This window comes from Manacus candei, unplaced genomic scaffold, assembly GCF_025592945.1.
Source record: "Manacus candei isolate 608988 ecotype Guabito, Panama unplaced genomic scaffold, ASM2559294v1 h1tg000023l, whole genome shotgun sequence".
Taxonomy (NCBI): Eukaryota; Metazoa; Chordata; class Aves; order Passeriformes; family Pipridae; genus Manacus; species Manacus candei.
In genome coordinates, this window is record NW_026138071.1 from 10322631 (window position 1) to 10344724 (window position 22094).

Here is a 22094-nt window from a genome sequence, read left to right on the forward strand (position 1 = left end):
AATTTTAAGCTTTCATAGTGATGCAAATTTTATCATTTATTGAAAGCACTTGATATGGCAACTTAATTCAGTTTTAACTCACGTATGAAAAATTAAACTCTAAAAGATAGCATGGGCCATGCATGGGGTATTGTTTTAAAGATGTCTTTCTTCTCCAAACCATCACCCCTCTTATATTGTAAGAAGATTATTACAACGTCATTTAAATATGCACTTATAATGTCTTTATAATGGGTTTACTAATGTAGAATACATTATAAAAGGTTCATATAAGAAAGGTTTGGGCAAGAAGCATCAGCAAAAATGAACAGTGCTATTCTATGTAGGGTTGAGATATAGCATGGATAACAGAAGCACTTGTTTTGGCATAAACAATGTGTTTGGAATTATCTACTTTTTATTTCTGTACACTATAAAATAAGCATAAACTTACATCTTTTCACTCATCTTCACAAGTAATAAGGCTTTTCATTAAAGTTATTGTATCACAAATATTTGAGTAGTTTACTAGGCTTTTTGCATGAAATCTTTATCAGGAAAAAAATGAAGTGAATTTTTTTGTGTGTGTTTAGTATCTATTTAACATCATAATAAAAATATTTTCTCTTTGCAGGCTTGAAGACTATTGTGGGAGCCCTAATTCAGTCTGTGAAGAAGCTCTCAGATGTGATGATCCTGACAGTGTTTTGTCTGAGTGTATTTGCACTGATAGGGCTGCAGCTGTTCATGGGCAACTTGAGGAATAAATGCCTGCAGTGGCCTCCAGACAATTCTACTTTTGAAACAACTGTTATTTCCATCTTTAATAGCTCTATAGGTGAAAATGGTACATTTATTAATACAACAATGACAACATTTAACTGGGATGAGTACATCGAAGATGAAAGTAAGAGTTAATTATATAATCTGCTGCATTGGTTTTCTGGAATTTATTTAAACAGATACAAGAACATTAGTATCTTTTTCTTGCCTTTAAAAGTGTGTAGCCTGGCCAACAGACATGAGAGAACTCATTTTCTCTAGTAAATAAAAGAACAGTCATAATATAATTTAACATAATACCATACTGGATGCCAAAATATGTTTTTACCTTTTACCGAATATGGCTTTTAAAGTAAAATCATATCTCAGCTTAAACCAGAAATTTCCATGCTAGCTTCAAGCCTCCTGAAGTAGAGTGACAGCATTAATATAGGATCTGAAATGTAATAGCTGGATTAGTGCAAGTTAGTACCCAATATCATAAACCCACATTTGAACGTCAGTTAGCCCATGAGTCCTGCCATAGCACGTCAATGTAACTATGTTGTTTCTTTACAACTTGGTGAGTGTCTCTGCATCACACTCTCTTGCACAGCACAGACATGCCTTTATGACAGTACTGGAGATTTATCCCGTGCTTCTCATCCTTGCAAGATAAGAATTAGATTCCATATTTGTGTCTCTTAATTTGTTTCCTTTCTTTGGAAAATCAGGAAATGAGTGTGTTCATCTCCTTTGTGTCTCATAATACAGTATTCTACTGTTTTAGGTAGTTAATGTCACCACTGTGTTAACAAAAATAGTTTTAAAATTCAGGTAGAACAACTGTGAACATATCTATAGTAGATTGCTACTCTATCTTTCATCGTGGTAGTATCAGTTTCTCCTATTTAATCTGTTCAGCCTCTTCTATTTATTTTAGTGTATTTTAGTGTTTTAACTTCATAATTAGGCATAATCTCAGGGTTTTTATAAAGTCTGTATAAATGTTGTAACTGATGACTATATCACTGAAAGTTAGAAAACCTCAGTTTAAGAACTAAATACTTTTGGATCCAAGTCTCATTGCCTTATAATCTTTTAATATACTTATCATCTCAGCATGCTTGTGGTATACAAGTGTCATGGAGAAATTTTGAATGATAAACTATTCATAAAACCATCTGAAGACCAGATCCATTCCATTCCCCTTTAGTTGTTTCTGGTACTATATTACACAAATAGAATTTTTTTTTCTAAATATCTGACCTACATTTTCCTAATTTCAGATTGAATATATTACTGCTTCTCCTGTAGAATTAGAAATAAGATAATCATAGACTAATTTGTATTAGTCTTTATGATCTTTAAAAACTCTTATCTTCTTTATTTCTGATCTTTGCTGTTTTGCATTTTCTGTACCTATTTTCACTTCCTTTTTTTCTATTTTGGACTCTTTCCAGTTAGTCTGGGAATTTTTTTTCTTGTTCTTCCATTGCCTTTTTTTGTTATGGGATTTAGTTGGTTGGGGGGTTTTATGAGATGTTTAAATTGGGTACTTACTCCTCTAACAATTACTTCTAATTTGTATCTTTACCTCATGTGCCATATATGCAACATTCCTACTAACACATTTCAAAATTACCTCAGTTTTATGTCAGCACTGTATTGTTGATTCACAGTCAACTGTGACAGTCACTGCATCTTTTTCTACTGTGGTGGCTGTGGCCACATCCTGTCTGTTTTACATTTACGTATTTGATTTTGCCTTGTCAAGTGTAGGATTTTGCACTTGTCTCTACTGGAATAAATCCATTTGCTTTTGGACCAGCTTGTCTGTTTGTGAAGGTCATTCTGAATTTCAGTTATCTCTCCTAGCTTGATGTCTTCAGAATACTTGATGCATTTTTTCTGTTGTTTCATGTCTTGGGTTGGTAATGAAACTTGTTATGAAAACTGTGTCTAGCACAGATCCCTGGAGGATCTTCAGAGAGGTATCCTTATGAATTGACACTGGGTCACTGGTGACTCCTCTCTGAGAATTTTTTTCAAGTATTTTGTGGTATTTCCAGACAGAAAATATCTCCTTTAATTGCATATGGAAGTGTCATGTAGGGCTTGTACACATGACTGTTGTCCTGTTATTAAATTGGCAGGAGACAGGAATAGTTTTATAAATGGCATATCTTTTACAAACCCATGTTGGCTATTTTTATTACTTTATCATTATCTTTTTTTTTTTAAATCTTATTTAAGTGTTTTCAAAAATAGTGTGCTGAGAGTTGAGCTGACTGGATGGTTTAACTGGATTCTCTGCTCTCCAGAGGAGACGTTGTGCCACATAAGAATATGAATTAGGCCGACAGGCGATTTTGAAAGTCCTGCTTGGAGCCTATTTGCATCTTTAAACTTCTTGAACTGTTTAGGTAGAGGTTAGATCTCTCACAGGGTCTGACTGTGTGATCACCAGAATGTCTGAAAATCCTCTGATTTCTTATCTGATATCTGAGACTAGGTTGCTGATGTATAAATTATGCACATAATCTCTCTCTCTGTTTAAAACAAGCAGATTTTATGCTGCCTTTGTCGTATACAGGTGGTGACAGAGTAGAAGCAGTCAATAGGAACTGGTTGCAATTCCCTGCTTGTCTGCTTAGCATTAGTCCTCAGTTAGTTCATGCCAGCTAAGATAGTCTGTGCCAGCTGGCAGTGAATCTCACAGAACCATCTGCTTCCTGGGAACAGCCAGAACATACCTAATTCTGGCAACTTTAGCTTAGTATGCCACCTGACCCAAAAATCTCCACTAGAGATTCCCATTTTACCATAAGAATCCCAAACTGGAAATCGAAGGCAAATTGTCTTTCCTTTTCTGCTGCAAAGCAGAACAAAGAAAATAAAAGAATATGTCAGGGGCTTTTAAGAGTTTCACCTCTTTAGATTATGTTTTGCCTCATTTTAGTAGTTAGCCAGTTGGAAAATACATATAGGTTCTTGAAGTCCATTCCTCTGCTATAGAATTTTGTGTAGTAATTTTTTGTAATGTACAATAAAAGCTTGATTTCTCCCCCAGCTGCTCAAATTAAGATCCAGCTAGCAATTTCTTGAGCATGTTGTGTTCTGTTTTAATGCTGCAAAATTTCAGTATTTTTCCAAAGAATACTTGGATAAAATAATATGTAATGAAAAATTATAAATTAATAATACTAAGTATTCTATATTGAAATGCACAAACAAAGGCAGAGATTTGCCCTCATCCTTTGCCTTGTTTTCCTGCTGTTTTTCTATTTGCTGACATATACAATTTGGTATTCCAGCCATTATATCTTAATAATTTGGTTAGGTTTCTGAGAATTAACTGTGCAACTACCTTTCCATTTTCTAAAGAAAGGCCAACTTTAGGACTCTATAGAAAACCATTTTCCTGTCAAGGCAGTATTTTCCATGCTTTTATCATTCTTAACCATTGTATGTTGCAGTTAAAAAGTTTGTTAGTTCTACTAATTTCTTTCAAGTGTAAAAGTCTATATAATTGCTCAATTTCCATTGGGCATAAATGTTACCTTTCTCATCACCTTCTTGATTTTTTTTTTTTTTTAATCAGGTCATTTCTACTTCTTGGAAGGACAAAGTGATGCACTGCTGTGTGGCAATAGCTCAGATGCAGGGTAAGAAAATGATCATCATTTTTCATTATGCATAAAGAAAAAAGAATTAGCTGCTTAGAATAGCTCAGGTGTGGTCAACTTTAATATCAACTGTACTGTAGAGTTACAAATTACCAGTGGTTTGCATTTGAAGCTGTACGTAAATGCAGCCATCTATGTGATTTGAGTTTACACAGGCACTTCCATCTGCATCTTAGGCTACTTTTCTAAAGGTAACCACATGAATGCTACGTGCATAAATGTTGCCGCCAGCTTGCTGGCTACTGTTTATCATCAGCCATGCTACTTGATGTTCTTCTCTTGTCCTGGTGGAGATGTGTTATTATGACAAATTGTGGGGAAAGGTAGATAGAATAATACTAATTATATTCTTAAAGCATTGAAATATCATTAGGAAATGGAATTAAAAATTGAAAAACAATAAGATATATATTTTTATCTTAGGTATGTAGAATAAAATTTTACTTGTTCATAGTTTTGTTAGCAACTGGTACTCCTGAAAAATTTTGTTTTACTACAGCATATGGTAATATAGAGTAGTTGTTAAAAATAGCATTTCCTCTTCTTTTGTAGTCAATGTCCAGAAGGATATATATGTGTGAAAGCTGGTAGAAACCCCAACTATGGCTACACAAGTTTTGATACATTCAGTTGGGCATTCTTGTCACTGTTTCGATTGATGACTCAGGACTTTTGGGAGAATCTTTACCAGCTGGTGAGGACTTATTAAAATAAACAGCACCATCACCAATACCATTACCACATAGTACTTGCATAGTTATTGTCATTCACATGTCCCTAAGCCTTTGGACCAGAAATCATCTTTAATTTCATGTATGTAAGCTATTGTTTTAAACAGTAAGGCCCTTATTAATGATTTTAGTTACCATGTGCTACTTAAATACATAATAAGGAATAGCTTTTATGAGGGTGGTTAAACATTATTGTTTGTTTTCCCAAATGTGTAAATGAACTTAAGTTGTTAAAGTTTCTTACCCAAACATGCTGTAAATAAATGCTAGTGAAATTTATTTGCTGTCTAGTAAAAATATGTTCTGTTTGAAAAGGTTACATTTTGTCCCTGAATTATACATATCTTAGTGTGAAGGACAGTAATTTTGTTCACTGACATTTTATATAGTGCACTGTCTTTGTGGCAGTCTAGTTTGGGACTGATGAGACAAGAAGGTAAGATGCTGATGGGCCCCACTACTGTTAAATTTAAAGGCTATAATGTAGATATATAGATTGTTGTTGGTATAAGTTCTGAAGTATTCAGAATCTGATTTCCCTTGACAATAGTAGACATAAAAGTTAGATTTTTGCATATATATTCAGGATATATTATTATTTCTGTATGGAAGAAGTAACTAAATAATCTTGTGCTAACACAAAGCAGTCTTATAATGTATTTATAGATTATAACACAGAGGCTATCATATTATGTAACAGCATTCAAAGTCTGCTAAAAATGCGTATTATCTCTTTTTCTCCAGACACTGCGTGCTGCTGGGAAAACATACATGATATTTTTTGTTTTGGTCATTTTCCTGGGTTCTTTCTACCTGATCAACTTGATCCTGGCTGTGGTTGCCATGGCCTACGAAGAACAGAATCAAGCAACCATGGAAGAAGCAGAACAGAAAGAAGCAGAATTTCAGCAAATGCTGGAACAACTGAAAAAACAACAGGAAGAAGCTCAGGTATCCCTATAAAGTAAAATTTCTTCTTCCATTCATGACTGTGATTGGATGCTTTATGTCCAAATATGAGAATACTTTTACTCTCCTACTCCTAACAATGTACTATTCTGTCTCATAAATTCCTTCTTATTGCAAACAATCTTTAATGTTTTCCATTGCACTGTTTCTGCTGGCTCAAGTGAACCTGTTAATTTGTGACAAAAATGATAACCAACAAGCTAAAACATTGGATTTTCAAACTGGAAGTGAATATCAACTTTTTAACTGAGCACTTGAACAAGTTGCCCAGAGTGCTTGTGGAGATAGTCAAGAGCCGTCTGGATATGGTCCTTGGGCAACCTGCTTCAGTGACCCTGTGTGCACTGGAGAGCTGGACACAATGGCCTCCAGGGCTTTCCTTCTAACCTCAGCCATTCTGTGATTGTCTGAAATGGTGATGGGGATGTGGGGAGAAAACCCCAAACAGTAATTCTGTTTATATAAGTAACAGAATCAAAACTATTGTAGGTGCTATAGGAGAAATATTTTGCTTCAGCAATATTTGGCTTTTCCTACTCTCCCCATCTCTCCCAGCAGAAGGCCATAGTGTTCCAGTTTTAAAGAAAACTGGAGAAAGTGGAGAAACTGAAGAAAACACTTCTGTGGTACAGATGTAATGATTATATACTGCTTTGAAATTCCTTTTCATTTTTCAAAGGCTGTCAAATCTAATAATTAATAATGTCTAGCATGTGGCCACTGACATAGAAGTTGAACTATGTCTTCCATATAAGGACATGACTGAAGTCAGCAGTCAGGGGTTTTTGTTTCATTGGTTAGTTGCTCTCTCTTGGGATTTTTTGGTTTGGTTGGGTTTTTTTACCACAGCTTGTAAAGAAATGTTAATAAAATGCTCCACATATTTTGAAAACCAAACAGCAACAGGTATCTAATAATCTGTAGTTTAACACAATTCTCTGATTATGATCTGCAAAACTGAGATATCAATGCCACACCAGATCTTTAATAGACTAGAGAGTATTCAAAATCCATCAAAATGTTGTAAGAAAGTGTTGCTTCCTGTTAACAGGGATCTTACCAGTTGCTTAAGCCTTGAATCCGTACTTCTACAAAGTATTTCAGATGAAAAATTCATTGCAACATGTTGCTCCAATCTAAAACAGATGCTTATTCACTTGTTTATCTGACAGCATAGTTTTCATTGGGTTGCTCTAACTCCTGGTTTGTGGAGCAGTGGCAAAATTATGGTCCTTGTGGTATTTCATAAGTTAATTTTCTTATGATATACTGGGTTCAGCGAAGTCGAAGCATTGCTTTTATTTCAAACAAATAACTTTTTTTAAGAATGGCAATAAATGTAAAGTAGTGAGTGGTGTGTGTTTTTGTATAAATGTTGTAAATTGCATGTATGCTTGTACGTATAGGCGGCAGCAGCAGCTGCAGCAGCTGACTCAAGAGATTATAGTGGAGTAGGTGGAATAGGTGGATTCTCCGAAAGTTCTTCTGAGGCTTCAAAACTGAGCTCAAAGAGTGCTAAAGAGAGAAGGAATAGAAGAAAGAAAAAAAAGCAAAAAGAACAATCTGAAGGCGAGGAGAAGGATGGGGAAGAATTTCACAAATCTGGATCGGAGGACAGCATCAAAAAGAAAGGTTTCCGATTTTCCATTGAGGGAAATAGACTGACATATGAAAAGAGATTCTCTTCCCCACACCAGGTACCATAGTATTATTACCTCTTAAACAGCTTTGTTGTCTACTCATCATATAAACAAAAGCCTGTAAAGTAGTTTGGTTAATTCTTGCAAGATACCACAGATTCGTTAGCATCTTAAATCAAAGTATGACCAAGTTAAAACTTGTAGCCAGATATGAAAATGTAAAAATTTGAGAGATTTTGGGTTTATTCTAAATTTATATGTGAAAATTCAAAATTTGTGTGTAATTAACATGAGCTGTATTTCAAGTTTTTTAATGCAAATAGACCATGAAGTTGGATGTGTTCAGCATAATCAGTGGCTTCAAAATATGCTGCACACATAAAAAGAAATGTAATGTTTCAAATGAGAAAAGTACTAAAATTTGGGATGCAAAAAGCTCATCAGAAATTACATAAATGTTCATGTGAAATTTGAAAAATTAATTGATGTGAGACCATTAATTGTGTTATCTTAAAGAAGGTAGAAATATGTGTAGCAATGTGTCCTTGCATGTGTTCCCTTGAAACACCAGTGATTCAGAGTGCCATCTGCATCTCCCATCCAGACATTTATTTCCTTTGATAGTTTTATGTTATCCCTTCTACAGTTTTCAAAGCTCCTCTTTGTTTGCCCACCTCTCACTCTCCCCTCAGCACTTCAAGTCCAGATCTCACATACATTCTCTCCTTTTTCTGGCTCTTTTTGTACCTCAGTATGCTTCTTCCTTTTATCCCCACCTTCTCAATTCTCCCTGATCTTTGTGATTTGCTTTCTCCCTCTTTTTAGTCATTATTACTAAACTCATTCCTGTCTTTTAATCGTCTTCTATTACTGCCTCTGGAAAGCCTGTTTCATCCCTTAATAGATCATGAGCATTCATATTCTCTTCATGTATCATTTTCTCCAGCTCCCATTCTCAAAGAAGCTCAGACCTCTTCATCCAGTGTTTTCTTATTAAGGACTGTCCTTCTTAGATCAGACCACGGTGGGAATATAATGTTTCCGACTTTCTATTTCTGCCACTCCTTCCACTCCTGTTGTACTTCCTTTTTCAATAGTATTGCATCCTTCCCCCATCTCACCCCTTTGGTCTGCCACCATTTTGTGTTGTTAACTGTCTAACTAATCTCTGTAAGACTTCATTGCTGAATTTAGTTAGTTTGTGATTCATTCTGTTTCTTATACAAATTTTCACACCTGTATCAATTGACTTCAACTTCCTGTTGAAGACCCATCTTCTGATCCCTTAGGTGCATATTCTTGCCTGTGTCTTCATTCAAACAGCAGCCTTATTCAACTGCAGCTCAATTCATCCATCTTGTGAGAAATGAAGCATTCCTCATACAACTTGCTCTTCTAACCTTTTCATCTCCCAGGTTCATTTACAGCTGTTTGACTATGACAGTCTAGAAATCCCTTCCCCTCTGGTTTTCCAAACTTAGTTCCTTTTCATTCTGGATTCTAACCACTATTACAGAAGTTCCACTCACCAGTTTTTTCCTAGAGAAAACTCAGTTTTGTACCTCATCTTTGACTTTTCCCTTGACATTTCATTTTCTTTCAATGTAAATGACCATTTTCTTCCTCTTGAAAGCTTATTCTTCCTAACATTCATGATTTTTTGTCCTCTCAATTCTCCTGGTTTAGCTGTGCTTTAGAAGATCCTTTTACCCCTTTGACCGTTTCAAAGGGATTTCCACAAGGCCTTTTGCTAGTTCCTTTTTCTCTCTCTCTCTTTTTCTTTTTTTTTTTTTTTAACTCTATTCTGGACCCACAACTGTGAATCATGTCTAACTTGGGCCTCTTTTCATGTCCCAATTACCACTGTATTCATCAAGAATGTTGTTGCAAAGCACACTAACCTATCCCATTGCTTTTATCAAATCTGCTAGTAAACATATTTACCTAAAGAAATTTTTTAATACCATTAAACATACTGTACCTAAAGTTCCTCCCAACCCACCTTGTCTACTTAGAGTAAACAAGTGAAATCCCAGCTTTGACTGACCCATGCCAGCATCCATAACCTCCTGTTAAATTTTCAAACTAGTTTCTTTGAGCTCTTTCTGGTATGCTGCCCCCTCATGCTTGGAAGACGCTCCCATGAGTTTTCACAGAACACTTCATTGCTTTCCTCAAATCCCTCTTTAAAACTCTCTTTTACCATGCTGCCTACAGAAAGCTTGACAGGGAAATGACTTCAGGTGAGCTAAGATGACTGTTTATCATACTCATCAATTTGCCTCCTTGTATTCCCTCTCTTTTTGTATTCATCTGTTGTGTTACACTTAGATGATAAATTCTTTACAGAGTGCCTTTTTGTTCTGCATTTTGCAGTACCCAGAACAGTGGGGCTCAGATCCACAAAGATAAGTTGCAGAAGAGAAACAAAGACACTGCTTTGACTGCTTTGTTATGTATCACCTCTGCTGTTCATAGAGGTCTTGGGTGAAATCAGGTGCTAATGCTAATCAATCAAGCAAGGCAATTACTGATATGAATTAAAATTAAGAACATGTAGAATTATTTGTAAGATTAGAGCATTATTTTTATTCTGACCCTGATAAGATCCTCGCATAGCAGAACATTTACTCACCTGAGTAAACTGATGAAGATTAGTGAAGCTGTTAATACAAAATTACAAGCGTATCTTTGCATATTCAGGGTAGCTAAGACTTTAAAAAAAAAATCAAACCCTTTTTATGACCTACTTGCCTAGTATCTAAAAAGAGATGTATTTTTTTAAACTAGGCAGTATTTGGGAGCTACCTCTGTGTGCAGACTGAGTCACAGGCAATTTGCCTAAAATTTTATTTACTCAGCCTGTCAGACTAATGCCAACCTGGAGTAAACAGTGTCTAGATACACTTACTCAGTTTATGAACAGTTGGTAATAACACAGGCAGAATAGCAGAGGAAACAATTCTGTAAAGCAGTTTCTTTTACTCTAATTAAACCAGTTGATTTCATATATCCAAAGTAGTAAAATAACTAGTCTTTGTCTGTCACTTATGTGCTCTTTGTTTACTACCCAAAAGGGAGTGTATTAGGGGGGGACTGTACCAGTTCATTTCTTTGTAGATTACCTTACCCTTTAAGATACTATGGGTTTTTTCTCTATATGAAAATGTTGTATTTTAAAGAATTTTCATCTGATAATAATTGTTTTTATTTGCCTACAGTCTTTGCTGAGCATTCGCGGCTCCCTGTTCTCCCCAAGGCGCAACAGCAGAACAAGTCTTTTCAGCTTCAGAGGTCGAGCAAAGGATGTAGGATCAGAAAATGACTTTGCTGATGATGAGCACAGCACTTTTGAAGACAATGAGAGCAGAAGAGATTCTCTCTTTGTTCCTCATAGACACGGTGAACGGCGCAACAGTAACATTAGTCAGGCCAGTAGGTCATCCAGAACAATACCTGCACTTCCAGCAAATGGGAAAATGCACAGCACTGTGGATTGCAACGGAGTAGTGTCTTTAGTTGGTGGGCCTCCAGCTCTGACCTCGCCTACTGGACAGCTCCTGCCAGAGGTGATGATTGATAAAGCAGCCTCTGCTAGCAATGTAAGGAAGTCTGCAATAGCTCAGGCATGATGTTCTCTCACTGTAGGATCAGCAACTGTTTCTACAAAATTTAGTCACTTTAGCAATGATTACCTTTCTGGCCAAGCTGTGAATGCTCCTTTCATATATTCCAGTTATAAGCTAAAGGAAAAACTGAAATTGTCAACCACTCATTGACTAAATATGTGAAAATACATGCTAATTTTCTGAGAATTAACAGAATTGCATAGTAAACTTAGTCTGTGTAGTCTTACACCCATTGATTCATTATTCTTAGACTTAACTGGAAGGTTCTGTACTTGAAAGGATATCCAAATGGAAAAAAATTAATTATATTTACTTAATAATATTTATTATATTTAATATACAATACATTTATTGTATATAATATTATATAATATGTCAATTATATATAGAATTATATCTTTAATATATATGTTTAAATTAATTATATTTACTTAAAATGGAATATATAAAATGAGTATTAACTTCCCACTGACCATACATGAAACTTTTGATGTAACCCTGATACTACAACTTACATGGGTTGTGATAGTGTTCCTGTAACGTAATTAATTTTTCTGTGGGTTTTTTTTTCTGTCAACATTACTAAATATTTTTTCTTCTATTTCATTTGAAAAAATGTGCTAGGAAATCAGTAATTTATTCTAAATTAAGAGTTATCTTAAAACGTAGTTACTCTTTGTTCTTTTACTGCTAGCTGTGTGGGCTGTGCATTTTCATGTTTAGAAAAAGACTTCACTGCCTAATTAGAAAGATATTTATGGCAGAGCTCATTGACAAACATTGTGAAAAATTTTATAGTTTAGAAACTGTTTATAGTCTAAAATCTGTTTTAATGTCCCGTCCTGTTTCAGCAAAATACTTAAAAACATATTCTTCAGGCACAAGAGCAATCCTACTGCAGTGTTTGACTATTTGTTCTGTACAAAATTAGGCATACATTAGTGTATTGCAAAGCCACAGCATGAATGGAGCATGGTGACAGCAGTATTTTAAACCAGTATGCTTCTACAATAATTTAAGTGCTATTCTTATTAAATGAACCATCAATTAGCTATTTTATCGGTGTTTTATTTTCAGGGCACTACTACAGAAACTGACTTAAGAAAGAGACGATCTAGTTCTTACCATGTTCCTATGGACTACCTAACAGATCCTAGTGCAAGGCAAAGGGCAATGAGCATAGCCAGCATGCTTACAAACACAATGGAAGGTATGTAACACATATCTTTTTGTATGACAGTGCCTTAAAGTGCTATTAAATGTGTGAAACTTTAAGTAGTAGTGGCGTTTTGAGGCAGCTATGTCAGCCTAGAGGGTACAGACAAGAAGAGATTTCTATATAGAGGTAGGTTTTTTGTTTGTTTTTTAATATGGAACTGCTAAATTTGGAAAAGCAGTCAAGTTTGCAGTATACTGATAGGTTTGAGGTAGAAACAGCAAGCTTCTAATTTAAATGCAAGTGAAAACAATTGTTCAATGTAGACTTTCTCTAGTAAAGTTATGTTTTGGGGTAAAAGCTCTTTTTAGGTTACTGAAATGGCTATGCTTCTTGCAGTAGAACAATCCCCTTCTGCCAGTTCAATAGACATACTGTTTCACAAAGGAAGGATCACATTCTTCTTTCTGTAAGACTAAATGCAATGAACCTGAATCAGAGAATTAAACAACTATTTGTAAGAAAGGACAAAACATTACTTTGAGGCTTGAATTTCTGTGTTCAAAATAGCAGATTGGAAGGTAATAATGAGCAGTTGTGGACATGTGGACCATAATGCTGTTTAAATAGTTATCTGACTTCAAGTTTGCTCTAAATGTTTATCTTTCATGAGGAAACTTTAAAAAAATTTGTTGGAAGAGACATTAAAGATCACCTGGTTCCAAACCCCCTGCCATGGCAGGAATACCTTTTACTGGACCAGGTTGCTCAAAGTCCCATCCAACCTGGCCTTGGACACTTCCAGGGAGAGGGCATCCACAGCTTTTCTGGGCAACCTGTGCCAGTGCCTCACTGTCACAGTAAAGAATTTTTTCCTAATGTCTAATCTAAATCTACCCTCTTTCTGTTCAAAGCTCTTAACCCTCATCCTATCACTCCACTCCATGATAAAGAGTACCAGGCCATCTCACCTGCAGGCCTTCTTTAAGTATTGGAAGGCTGCACTAAAATGTCCCCTTGGAGCCTTCTCTTCTCTAGGATAAACAACCCCAGCTCTCTCAGCCTGTCCTCATAGGAGAGTTGCTCCAGCCCCTGATCATCTTTGTGGCCTCCTTTGAACTAGCTATAAGAGGTCCACATCTTTCTTATGCTGATCACACTTCTTTTGGTGCTGCCTATGAAGAGATTGGCTTTCTGAGCTAAGACCAACATTGTTGGATCATGTTCAATTTTTCATCCACCAATACCCCCAAGTCTTTTTCCGCTAGGCTGCTCTCAATCCCCTCATCACCCAGCCTGTATGACAGATTTCTGAGACAAATTTCTCTTTTGCATCTTATGTAGCTTGTGAATAGTTCTTTTATCTATTGAATCTTTAGTATACTTTTTTCCATTTTTTACAAATTACAAAAGAAGTTGTAGTTTCTTTTGACTGACTGCAGTCTTAGTTTCAAAATATCAACACAATTGATCAACAGTACCTTGGAAAACAGCATTTAAGCTTCAAGGAAATACCCAGGTGATGCTGGAATAGAGAAACATGTTTAAAATGTTATTTTCATTTTTCTCTCTAGAACTGGAAGAATCCAGACAGAAATGCCCACCGTGCTGGTATAAATTTGCTAACACTTGCTTGATTTGGGACTGCTGTACTCCCTGGCTGAAAGTCAAACATATTGTAAATTTGATTGTGATGGATCCATTTGTTGATCTGGCCATTACTATCTGCATCGTCCTAAACACCCTGTTCATGGCCATGGAGCACTATCCAATGACAGAACAGTTTAGCGGTGTGCTTTCAGTAGGAAACCTTGTAAGTCTTTCATGTGCCATGTATGTGAAATGCATTTTTATTTAATTCTTCTGTGACCTCTGCACAGAAGAAAATGTTGACCAGATATTTGTAGGCTTGGGATGGTTGAATTTAATTTACGTTTAAGCTGTTGACATTTTTGGATTTCGCAACTCTTGCTTTACAGAACAAAAGATAGTAAGATTTACTGATTTTTAAAACCTTCAGCTTCTGTCATTGAAGCTGGTTAAAGAAATTTTTATTTTCTTCTTGGATGGATAGTTGCAAGTCATAAGAAATGTTAGTTCCTTTCCCACAGTTATTCTACTCCTCACTAACACCTCCTGAGGTTCTGGGTGTTCAGGGAATTGTAGGGGAGAAAGACCCAGTAAGCATGGCAGATTTACTGCAACTCTGCAGGAACTGGAGAAATGGAATGACAGTGCCTTCCACAGGTTATCTGAAGAAGAACAATTCTCAAATTTCAGTGTAATTTTTTTTCTTAATGAAATAATTGTCCCTATCATAAACTTATCTTTATCACTAGAAGCAAAAAGATGGCCTACATGCAAACATGACATCTACAGGGCATTAAAATCTTAAGAGATTCTCTGTATTGGCACACATGCATGTTAGCAGGCTAGATAAAACCCTCATTTTCCCATGTACCTCTTTTTTTATGGAAACCAACCATTGTGATGCATATGTGAGCTTCAAATCTTGAATTTTATTCCTAACCCCAATGTATGGCCATATAAAGAAACTATTCAGATTTATCATGAATTGCTTGCTGAAAATATTACTTACCAAAAGTTGATACCAGTAGTTTTACTTTTTAAATATTGTCTCATTAAATTGGAGTAAGAAACTGTATTTTCTTTGCAGGTGTTTACTGGAATTTTCACAGCAGAAATGTTTCTCAAGATAATTGCCATGGATCCTTATTATTATTTCCAAGAGGGCTGGAATATTTTTGATGGTTTTATTGTGAGTCTTAGTTTAATGGAACTTGGCCTTGCAAATGTGGAAGGATTATCTGTCCTTCGATCATTCCGATTGGTAAGTATACTAAATAAAATATGTTTCTATGTTATTTTTTTTGTATTTGTGCATCTATACTTTGTGTATTTTTCATTAGTACCTTATATATTTGGCTAAGACAGAAGATCTTTTCAGAATTTACAAAATGCTTGCATACCCACTAGATGGCATGTATCTATTATGTCAAGTTTGTTTTACATATCATCTTAGTAACATCTATTTCTCCTTCAAGACATTATCTTGAATTTCTAGAATTGTCATCAATTCTATTCCTGCAGTAAGTGTGCTTTAAGGGTTAAGTTTTTTTAATAGAAGTATCTCTTAGAGTCTTCTCCCTAGATGAGGAAATGAAAAATGCAAGAGCCGCAGGCCCTCACTACTTATGCCTGAAGATTAGTAAATCAATTAGTAAATAATGGGTTAGTTAATAAAAGTTCATTGACAGCTTTAGCTTATAGACTTCCATTACCAATTGGCTTGCATAGTTGGTTTTAAGAGAGTAGTGTTAAGATTTTTCTTTGTATAGGGGTCTTTCATCACTGCCACCCTTCTTGCCATCCTCTGCAAGGTCCATCTGCTGTCTAACAGCTTTTCTGTTCAGAAGTCACTGCAATATTTCTGTCTATTATTAGATATTCTCTTTCATTAACAGGAGCTTTAAAAACCTTGGTCTTGCTGCAGCCTAGGTTAGCATGCAAGTAGATGGCCAAATCCTCTTCTGAAAAGACCTACACAGTAAGAGACATGAAGCTAGAGTTCCTAGTCATCAAGTTGAACTTTTGCCTTAAATAAAGCAAAAAAAAATATTTAACTTTCAATAAAAGTTAAATAAATCCCCTTTAAAAAAGGAGGGAGTTTAAATACATATGTTTTCTTGTTCTGTGTGTAACATTATACTCCACTTTGCCAAAAGTCTTATATCTGTCTGGATTGACTTCTCTTGCAGTAGCAGAATTCTGGTTTTAAATTTGCATGTCTATATTTTATTTGTATCTCATCTTGTGACATAATATTTAGTTTTAAATTCATTTTAGTATTCTACTCTTGTCTGAACACTTGCTGTAACTTTCCCGTAATATCATTTTTGTCTGGTTTAAGTTGTACTTTAATATACTTTCCTTTTTTTTCTCCTCTATGTTGTAGGACAAATTTTTTAAGACACTACATTTATTTTAAATGACAGAAAAGATATTGTTAAAGATATTTGTGAGTAACTTGTATGTCTGACATTAACAACTCCAGCTTGTTTCTCTTTCTAGGAAAACTGTTTCTTCTATCTCACTGCCACTTAATATGAAAGTGATCTGGAAGTGTCTATAAATTTATGATCCTATTCCACTGATCACATTTCATATGTGCTCATTTATTTTAGTAATAGTCTCTTAGAGTTAACTAAAGGAGAAAGACTGTTTTGTCCACCTTGTCGGACAAGTGCAGCTTTTTTGTAAATATCTAAGATCACCAAAAGAGGCAAAGTCTGAATTAGAGTGATAACTGTGATAATTGCAATGTAATTGAAATAAACGTAGAAGACAGTATTTTTGATTTGTTGTCATTTAAATCAGGACTTAAGACCTGACATGTTGTCTTGTACAAAGAATTGGAAACAGAAATTTTGTAACTAAAATTTTTAAAGGTTACATAAGACATGCTTTAGACACAGGGTAACTGAAATATGAAATGTATAGCAGTAAGTTCATTACAATTAGCAGCATGAATAACTGTATACCATTCTTCTGTTTTGCAGCTTCGAGTTTTCAAATTGGCAAAATCTTGGCCAACTCTAAATATGCTGATTAAGATTATTGGCAACTCAGTGGGGGCTCTGGGCAATCTGACCCTGGTGCTGGCCATCATTGTGTTCATTTTCGCTGTGGTTGGGATGCAGCTCTTTGGGAAAAGCTACAAGGAATGTGTCTGCAAGATCTCCAGTGACTGTGAACTTCCACGCTGGCACATGCATGACTTCTTCCACTCTTTCCTGATTGTATTCCGAGTGCTGTGTGGAGAATGGATAGAAACGATGTGGGACTGCATGGAGGTTGCTGGCCAAACCATGTGCCTTACAGTCTTCATGATGGTCATGGTGATTGGAAACCTAGTGGTATGTAATCAGTGGGGATTTTTTAGAACTCTTAGAACGTACTTCCTATTTTTTATGATTTAGAAATCAGAGAAGAAGACCGGAGGAGGGCTTCAGGAGATCATGTAGTTCATTTGCCTTTTCTCTAAACCAGGTTCAAATACGCCTTGATCATTTATGAAAAATATTTGTCTGCATTTTCTTTTCAATCTCAGTAAGTTTATAGCCTTTTTAGCAAGATCAGTGTTGAATTATGCTTAGAGTTAAAAATGCCTTTTAACAAAAATCTAACTTAAATTACCTTTTACAGCCAATTAAACTAACTGGTCACAATAGTGGAAACTGTTAGTCTTCATGACAACATTTATAATATTAAAAGCTTACTGTTTCCACTTTCAGTCTTTTCTTTCTGAAACAAACCAAGCCTAACTCTTCAATTTTTTCTCATAGATGATGATTTGTAAACTATTTATCCCTTTTGCTACTGATCTCTGAATTCCTCCTGAACAACATTTTGAATAGAGACCTAAGTACTAATAATGTGGAATAATTATATTTCCACTTCTTACACCCAACATTCCTTGTAGTACATCCCCAAATGACATGAAATTTCTGTACCAGCATTGCTTTCCTGTTGCAACCTTTATGCCCTTTTCTATAGGGCTTCCACCTTGCAAGTTTTCACGCCTTCTGTATATATACACTTTTCATTTTTTCTAAACAATAATTTCCTGTACTGCTAGTACTTCAGAATTAAATGTCACATTAATTTTCAAGTATTTTACCTGATTTACCATGGTTATACTTAATTGTAGTTCTTACTTGTTGAGTGCTAGCATCCCCTTCTCTCTTTGCTGTAATCCAAAAATTTTATAAATATCCTTATCCACAGGCATAAATATCAACTCTTACCAGACTAATGTGAGACTCCTGTGATATACCTTCTAAAATATTCTTCAAGTTTGAACAAGAAGAATTGACAAATATAATTTAGGTTAACTGATTTTTAATCGGTTTTGCATGGTCTGTCATAATTGCATGCAATCCAAATTTCTCTTGTATGTTTGTAAAATGTCATGCAAGTAATTCTGAAATAGTTTCCTGAAATTGAAGTGTATCTCACCTGTGGACCCTTTATCACATAGCAAGTTTTCTTGCTCAAGACCAAAATAGACTCATACATTCTTGCCAAATATAGGTTTATTGTATTCTGAATTAGAGACACTGAAACTATGGTCTGTTGAACAGTAAAAGACTGGTGTCTGCCTGCATTGTCCTGGCCCATGAACACTACGGTGGATGTAGCTTGCATAAATTACTATATTATGTTGTATCTTGCCTCCTTGTGTCATTCTTCTTTTTGAGGAGCAGATCTACACTACCAGTGTGAAGGAGAAAGTCAGGGAACAGCTCTGATTTTCACTTATATTAGTGAAGTTAAAGCAGCTTAAAATGTTTTTGACCAGATAATAAAATGTGGGGGACAAGGATTATGGACTGGAAAAAATAGCAGGACAGTGGGTTGAAATAAAGTACTATCTGTGAAATAAAATATATGTCATATTGCACAACTCATAATGGAATTGCTTTTATGACTTAAAAATAAGAGATCCAATATATTTTACCTTACTGTCTTTTAGGTACTCAACCTCTTTTTGGCCTTGCTGCTGAGCTCATTTAGTTCAGACAACCTTGCTGCTACAGATGATGATAACGAAATGAACAATCTCCAGATTGCTGTGGCAAGGATTCAGAAAGGCATAGATTATGTGAAGAGAAAAGTGCGTGAATTCATCCAAAAAGCCTTTGTTAGAAAACAGAAAGTTTTAGATGAAATCAAACCTCTTGAAGACCTAAACAATAAAAAAGACAGCTGTATTTCCAACCATACAATAGTAGACATAGGTAAAAACCTGGCCTATCTTAAAGAAGGGAATGGAACTACCAGTGGCATAGGCAGCAGCGTGGAAAAATATGTTGTTGATGAAAGTGATTACATGTCATTCATAAACAACCCAAGTCTCACTGTGACAGTGCCCATTGCTGTCGGGGAATCAGATTTTGAAAATTTAAATACAGAGGAGTTCAGCAGTGAGTCGGACCTGGAAGAAAGCAAAGAGGTAAGACTATTTCTAGACTTAAAATACTATGATGCTTTTCTTTTTTTCCGAAGGTTACTAGTGTTGAATTGAAATCTCTCTTTAATTCCTTTATAACAGCATATACAAACTTGTAATGTTATTTAAAATGAATTGATGTAAGGTTGCAAGTTTTGAGTGAGATGGTGGTACAATATTGCATTTACAGTAATAATCAAGATGCATAAGACAATATTTTAGAAAATGTTTATTTAGTTAAATCTTTAACAAGCAAAAGAATCAATTACTAGCCCTGAATACCAGAAGTCATACAAAGTATGTGTGGCTGGTGTGTTTCTCCATGCTTATTTCATCAGTGCAGTTTATTTATTCCTTTATCTGCTTTCTGGAGTGCCTCCTGTCAATTCAGCAGTTCATTCTGATGTTTTTAACCTTACTGATATTGTTGGAATACATCTACATACATCGTAGATAGGTACATTTGAATACTGGACCAGCATCTAAACAATTTCATATAAATCACTAATAATCCTTCTGATAGTAACAGAACCACTGAAGAAGTGAAGTAATGGCCTTCTGGTAAAAAAAGCTTTATACCTCAGTATGAGATCCTTTCACATGACTACCCATTGTTATTTTCAAAGCTTTAAGATATTTGCATCTACTGAATCTACCTACTCTGACTGTAATAAAATGTACCTCTTTCTGGCACAATGTGATGCCAAGTGAATAAATCCAAGCTAACACTTAAAGAGTTACAGTGGATGCCAAAGCATTATTATCATGTTTAACCCAGTGGTCTGTCCTGCACAACTGAAAGTGATGGAGGCACACCATCTCAATGGAGTAAGTTTATGCTATGCTTAGTACCAATGCTAGATCATTTGGCATCAGTATGGGTATTTTTAAGCAGTATTGCATGCTGTGGGGTAGTTAACAACTAACAGAAAGGTTTTCATAAGTGATTTTCTCATGCTTGAATCTTAGGGTATAAATATGGGTAAGATTCAGTAATTTTCACCCTGAGATCCGTTTTTGTACCAACTGTATTACACGTTTTATGTCTATCTCATATTGGCCTCATTAGCCACCAGCGTGCCTGTAATAAATGTGGACAGAGCCTTCCTTAATCTTCGTTCGTGAAGCCTGGCCATGATGATGATTACACATTTAGTCATATTTTATTTTTTTTAATCTCAAATGTCTTTATTGTTCTTTTAAAAATATTTTTTTCTGATTGATTATATTAATATTTATCTTACTCTTCAAAACCATGACTTGGGTGTAGAACAAGTCAGAGTTTATTGTAGTTTAACCTCTAATTTTTCTATGTAATTAAGAGGAAGTTTCACTGAATGTAGAATTTTGGTTGATTCTATTCTATCTTTGTACGTAAGATAAGAAAAAGAATCTTCTCAGGCACCTTTAAGCCACATAGATCTAGAGCATCGCTCTGTCCTTCCACTGTTCTATTTTCCCATTGTTAACTGTTTCAAAACTTATTGCTGCCAAAGGAGCAGCAAATTCTATTGCTGATCTGGTGAAATTCCACCCATCAGTGAAATCATCTGTAACAAATGCATGTGACAGTAATGGCACAGATAATTTTCCTGTCTTTTTGTGAATCATGTACTTTCTTAGTGTAGACCTGGTCCTTCTGGGTTTGTTCGTCTTTTCAAGTCCAGCCTTTTCCCTGCTTAGTAACTAGTGATAGCCAGAGGATGTCCTGCAAGTTTGGGAATAAAGTGTTTTCAGTTCAAGTTCAGTACTAGGAAACATAATGCAACTCCTTAAGTTGTCATTTCTTCATCACAAAATATTTATTGTGTCTTGATGGCATAAGAAATACCTATCTATCGAACTGTATTTGTCTGTAAGGTTAGTATAGTGTTTTTATTGGTTTCGAGGGTGCTGTCAACCTAAACCTAACACTTTTTATAAAACATTTTAAATGCCTAAATTGGAAAGTGTGAAGAAGATACTGTTATTCTGCAGATATATTATAAATGATTTTTCAGATTATATTACTCTATGAATGACATTAAAAGAAAATCTGACACAAACACTGTGAGATGTTGACTGTGAAATTCCAGTACATTTAGAAGTATGCACCCAAGAAAACTCTTCTCCCTTTGCTGCTTATTTTGTGTTCCCACCCATATCAGATTAATTCTGATGATGTTACTGATTATGATATTACCACTACTCATGGTAGTAGTAAACATGTTTTAATTGTCATAAACTTTTCCTGTGCCTGTTCACTTTTAAAAGTTATGAAGTTATATATGTATTAACTGAAGGTTATAGATTATAGGTTATAGCTCTGATAATTTTCAATTGGCAACTTCTCTGCAAAAATTTATTTGGCAGTGTAATTGGATTCTACCAATTTAAATACTATATGTCATTAGAATGACTGAAAAGTAATTTTAAATATTTTCATTAGTGATTGTTAGATTAATAAGTTGCTGAAGTCTGTTTTTAAAAATGTAATCACAGGACTGTTCTGTACTAGTGGAGTACT

The 22094-nt window shown here is 35.1% G+C and overlaps 1 protein-coding gene across 7 annotated transcripts in view; it reads left to right on the forward strand.

The window, feature by feature from the left end:
• Window positions 1–22094, forward strand: part of LOC127470999 (sodium channel protein type 2 subunit alpha) — a 76988-nt gene that overhangs the window by 29748 nt on the left and 25146 nt on the right. For 5 of the 7 annotated variants that reach the window (XM_051787233.1, XM_051787232.1, XM_051787234.1 and 2 more), the window contains 11 exons: window positions 614–886; window positions 4346–4409; window positions 4983–5124; window positions 5906–6112; window positions 7537–7827; window positions 10992–11372; window positions 12477–12609; window positions 14130–14368; window positions 15233–15406; window positions 17136–17492; window positions 19112–19591. In XM_051787233.1, coding sequence (XP_051643193.1) covers window positions 614–886; window positions 4346–4409; window positions 4983–5124; window positions 5906–6112; window positions 7537–7827; window positions 10992–11372; window positions 12477–12609; window positions 14130–14368; window positions 15233–15406; window positions 17136–17492; window positions 19112–19591 — 2741 coding nt within the window. The remainder of the gene's footprint in view (window positions 1–613; window positions 887–4345; window positions 4410–4982; window positions 5125–5905; window positions 6113–7536; window positions 7828–10991; window positions 11373–12476; window positions 12610–14129; window positions 14369–15232; window positions 15407–17135; window positions 17493–19111; window positions 19592–22094) is intronic. The other 2 variants (XM_051787238.1, XM_051787237.1) reach the window with 1 other exon arrangement.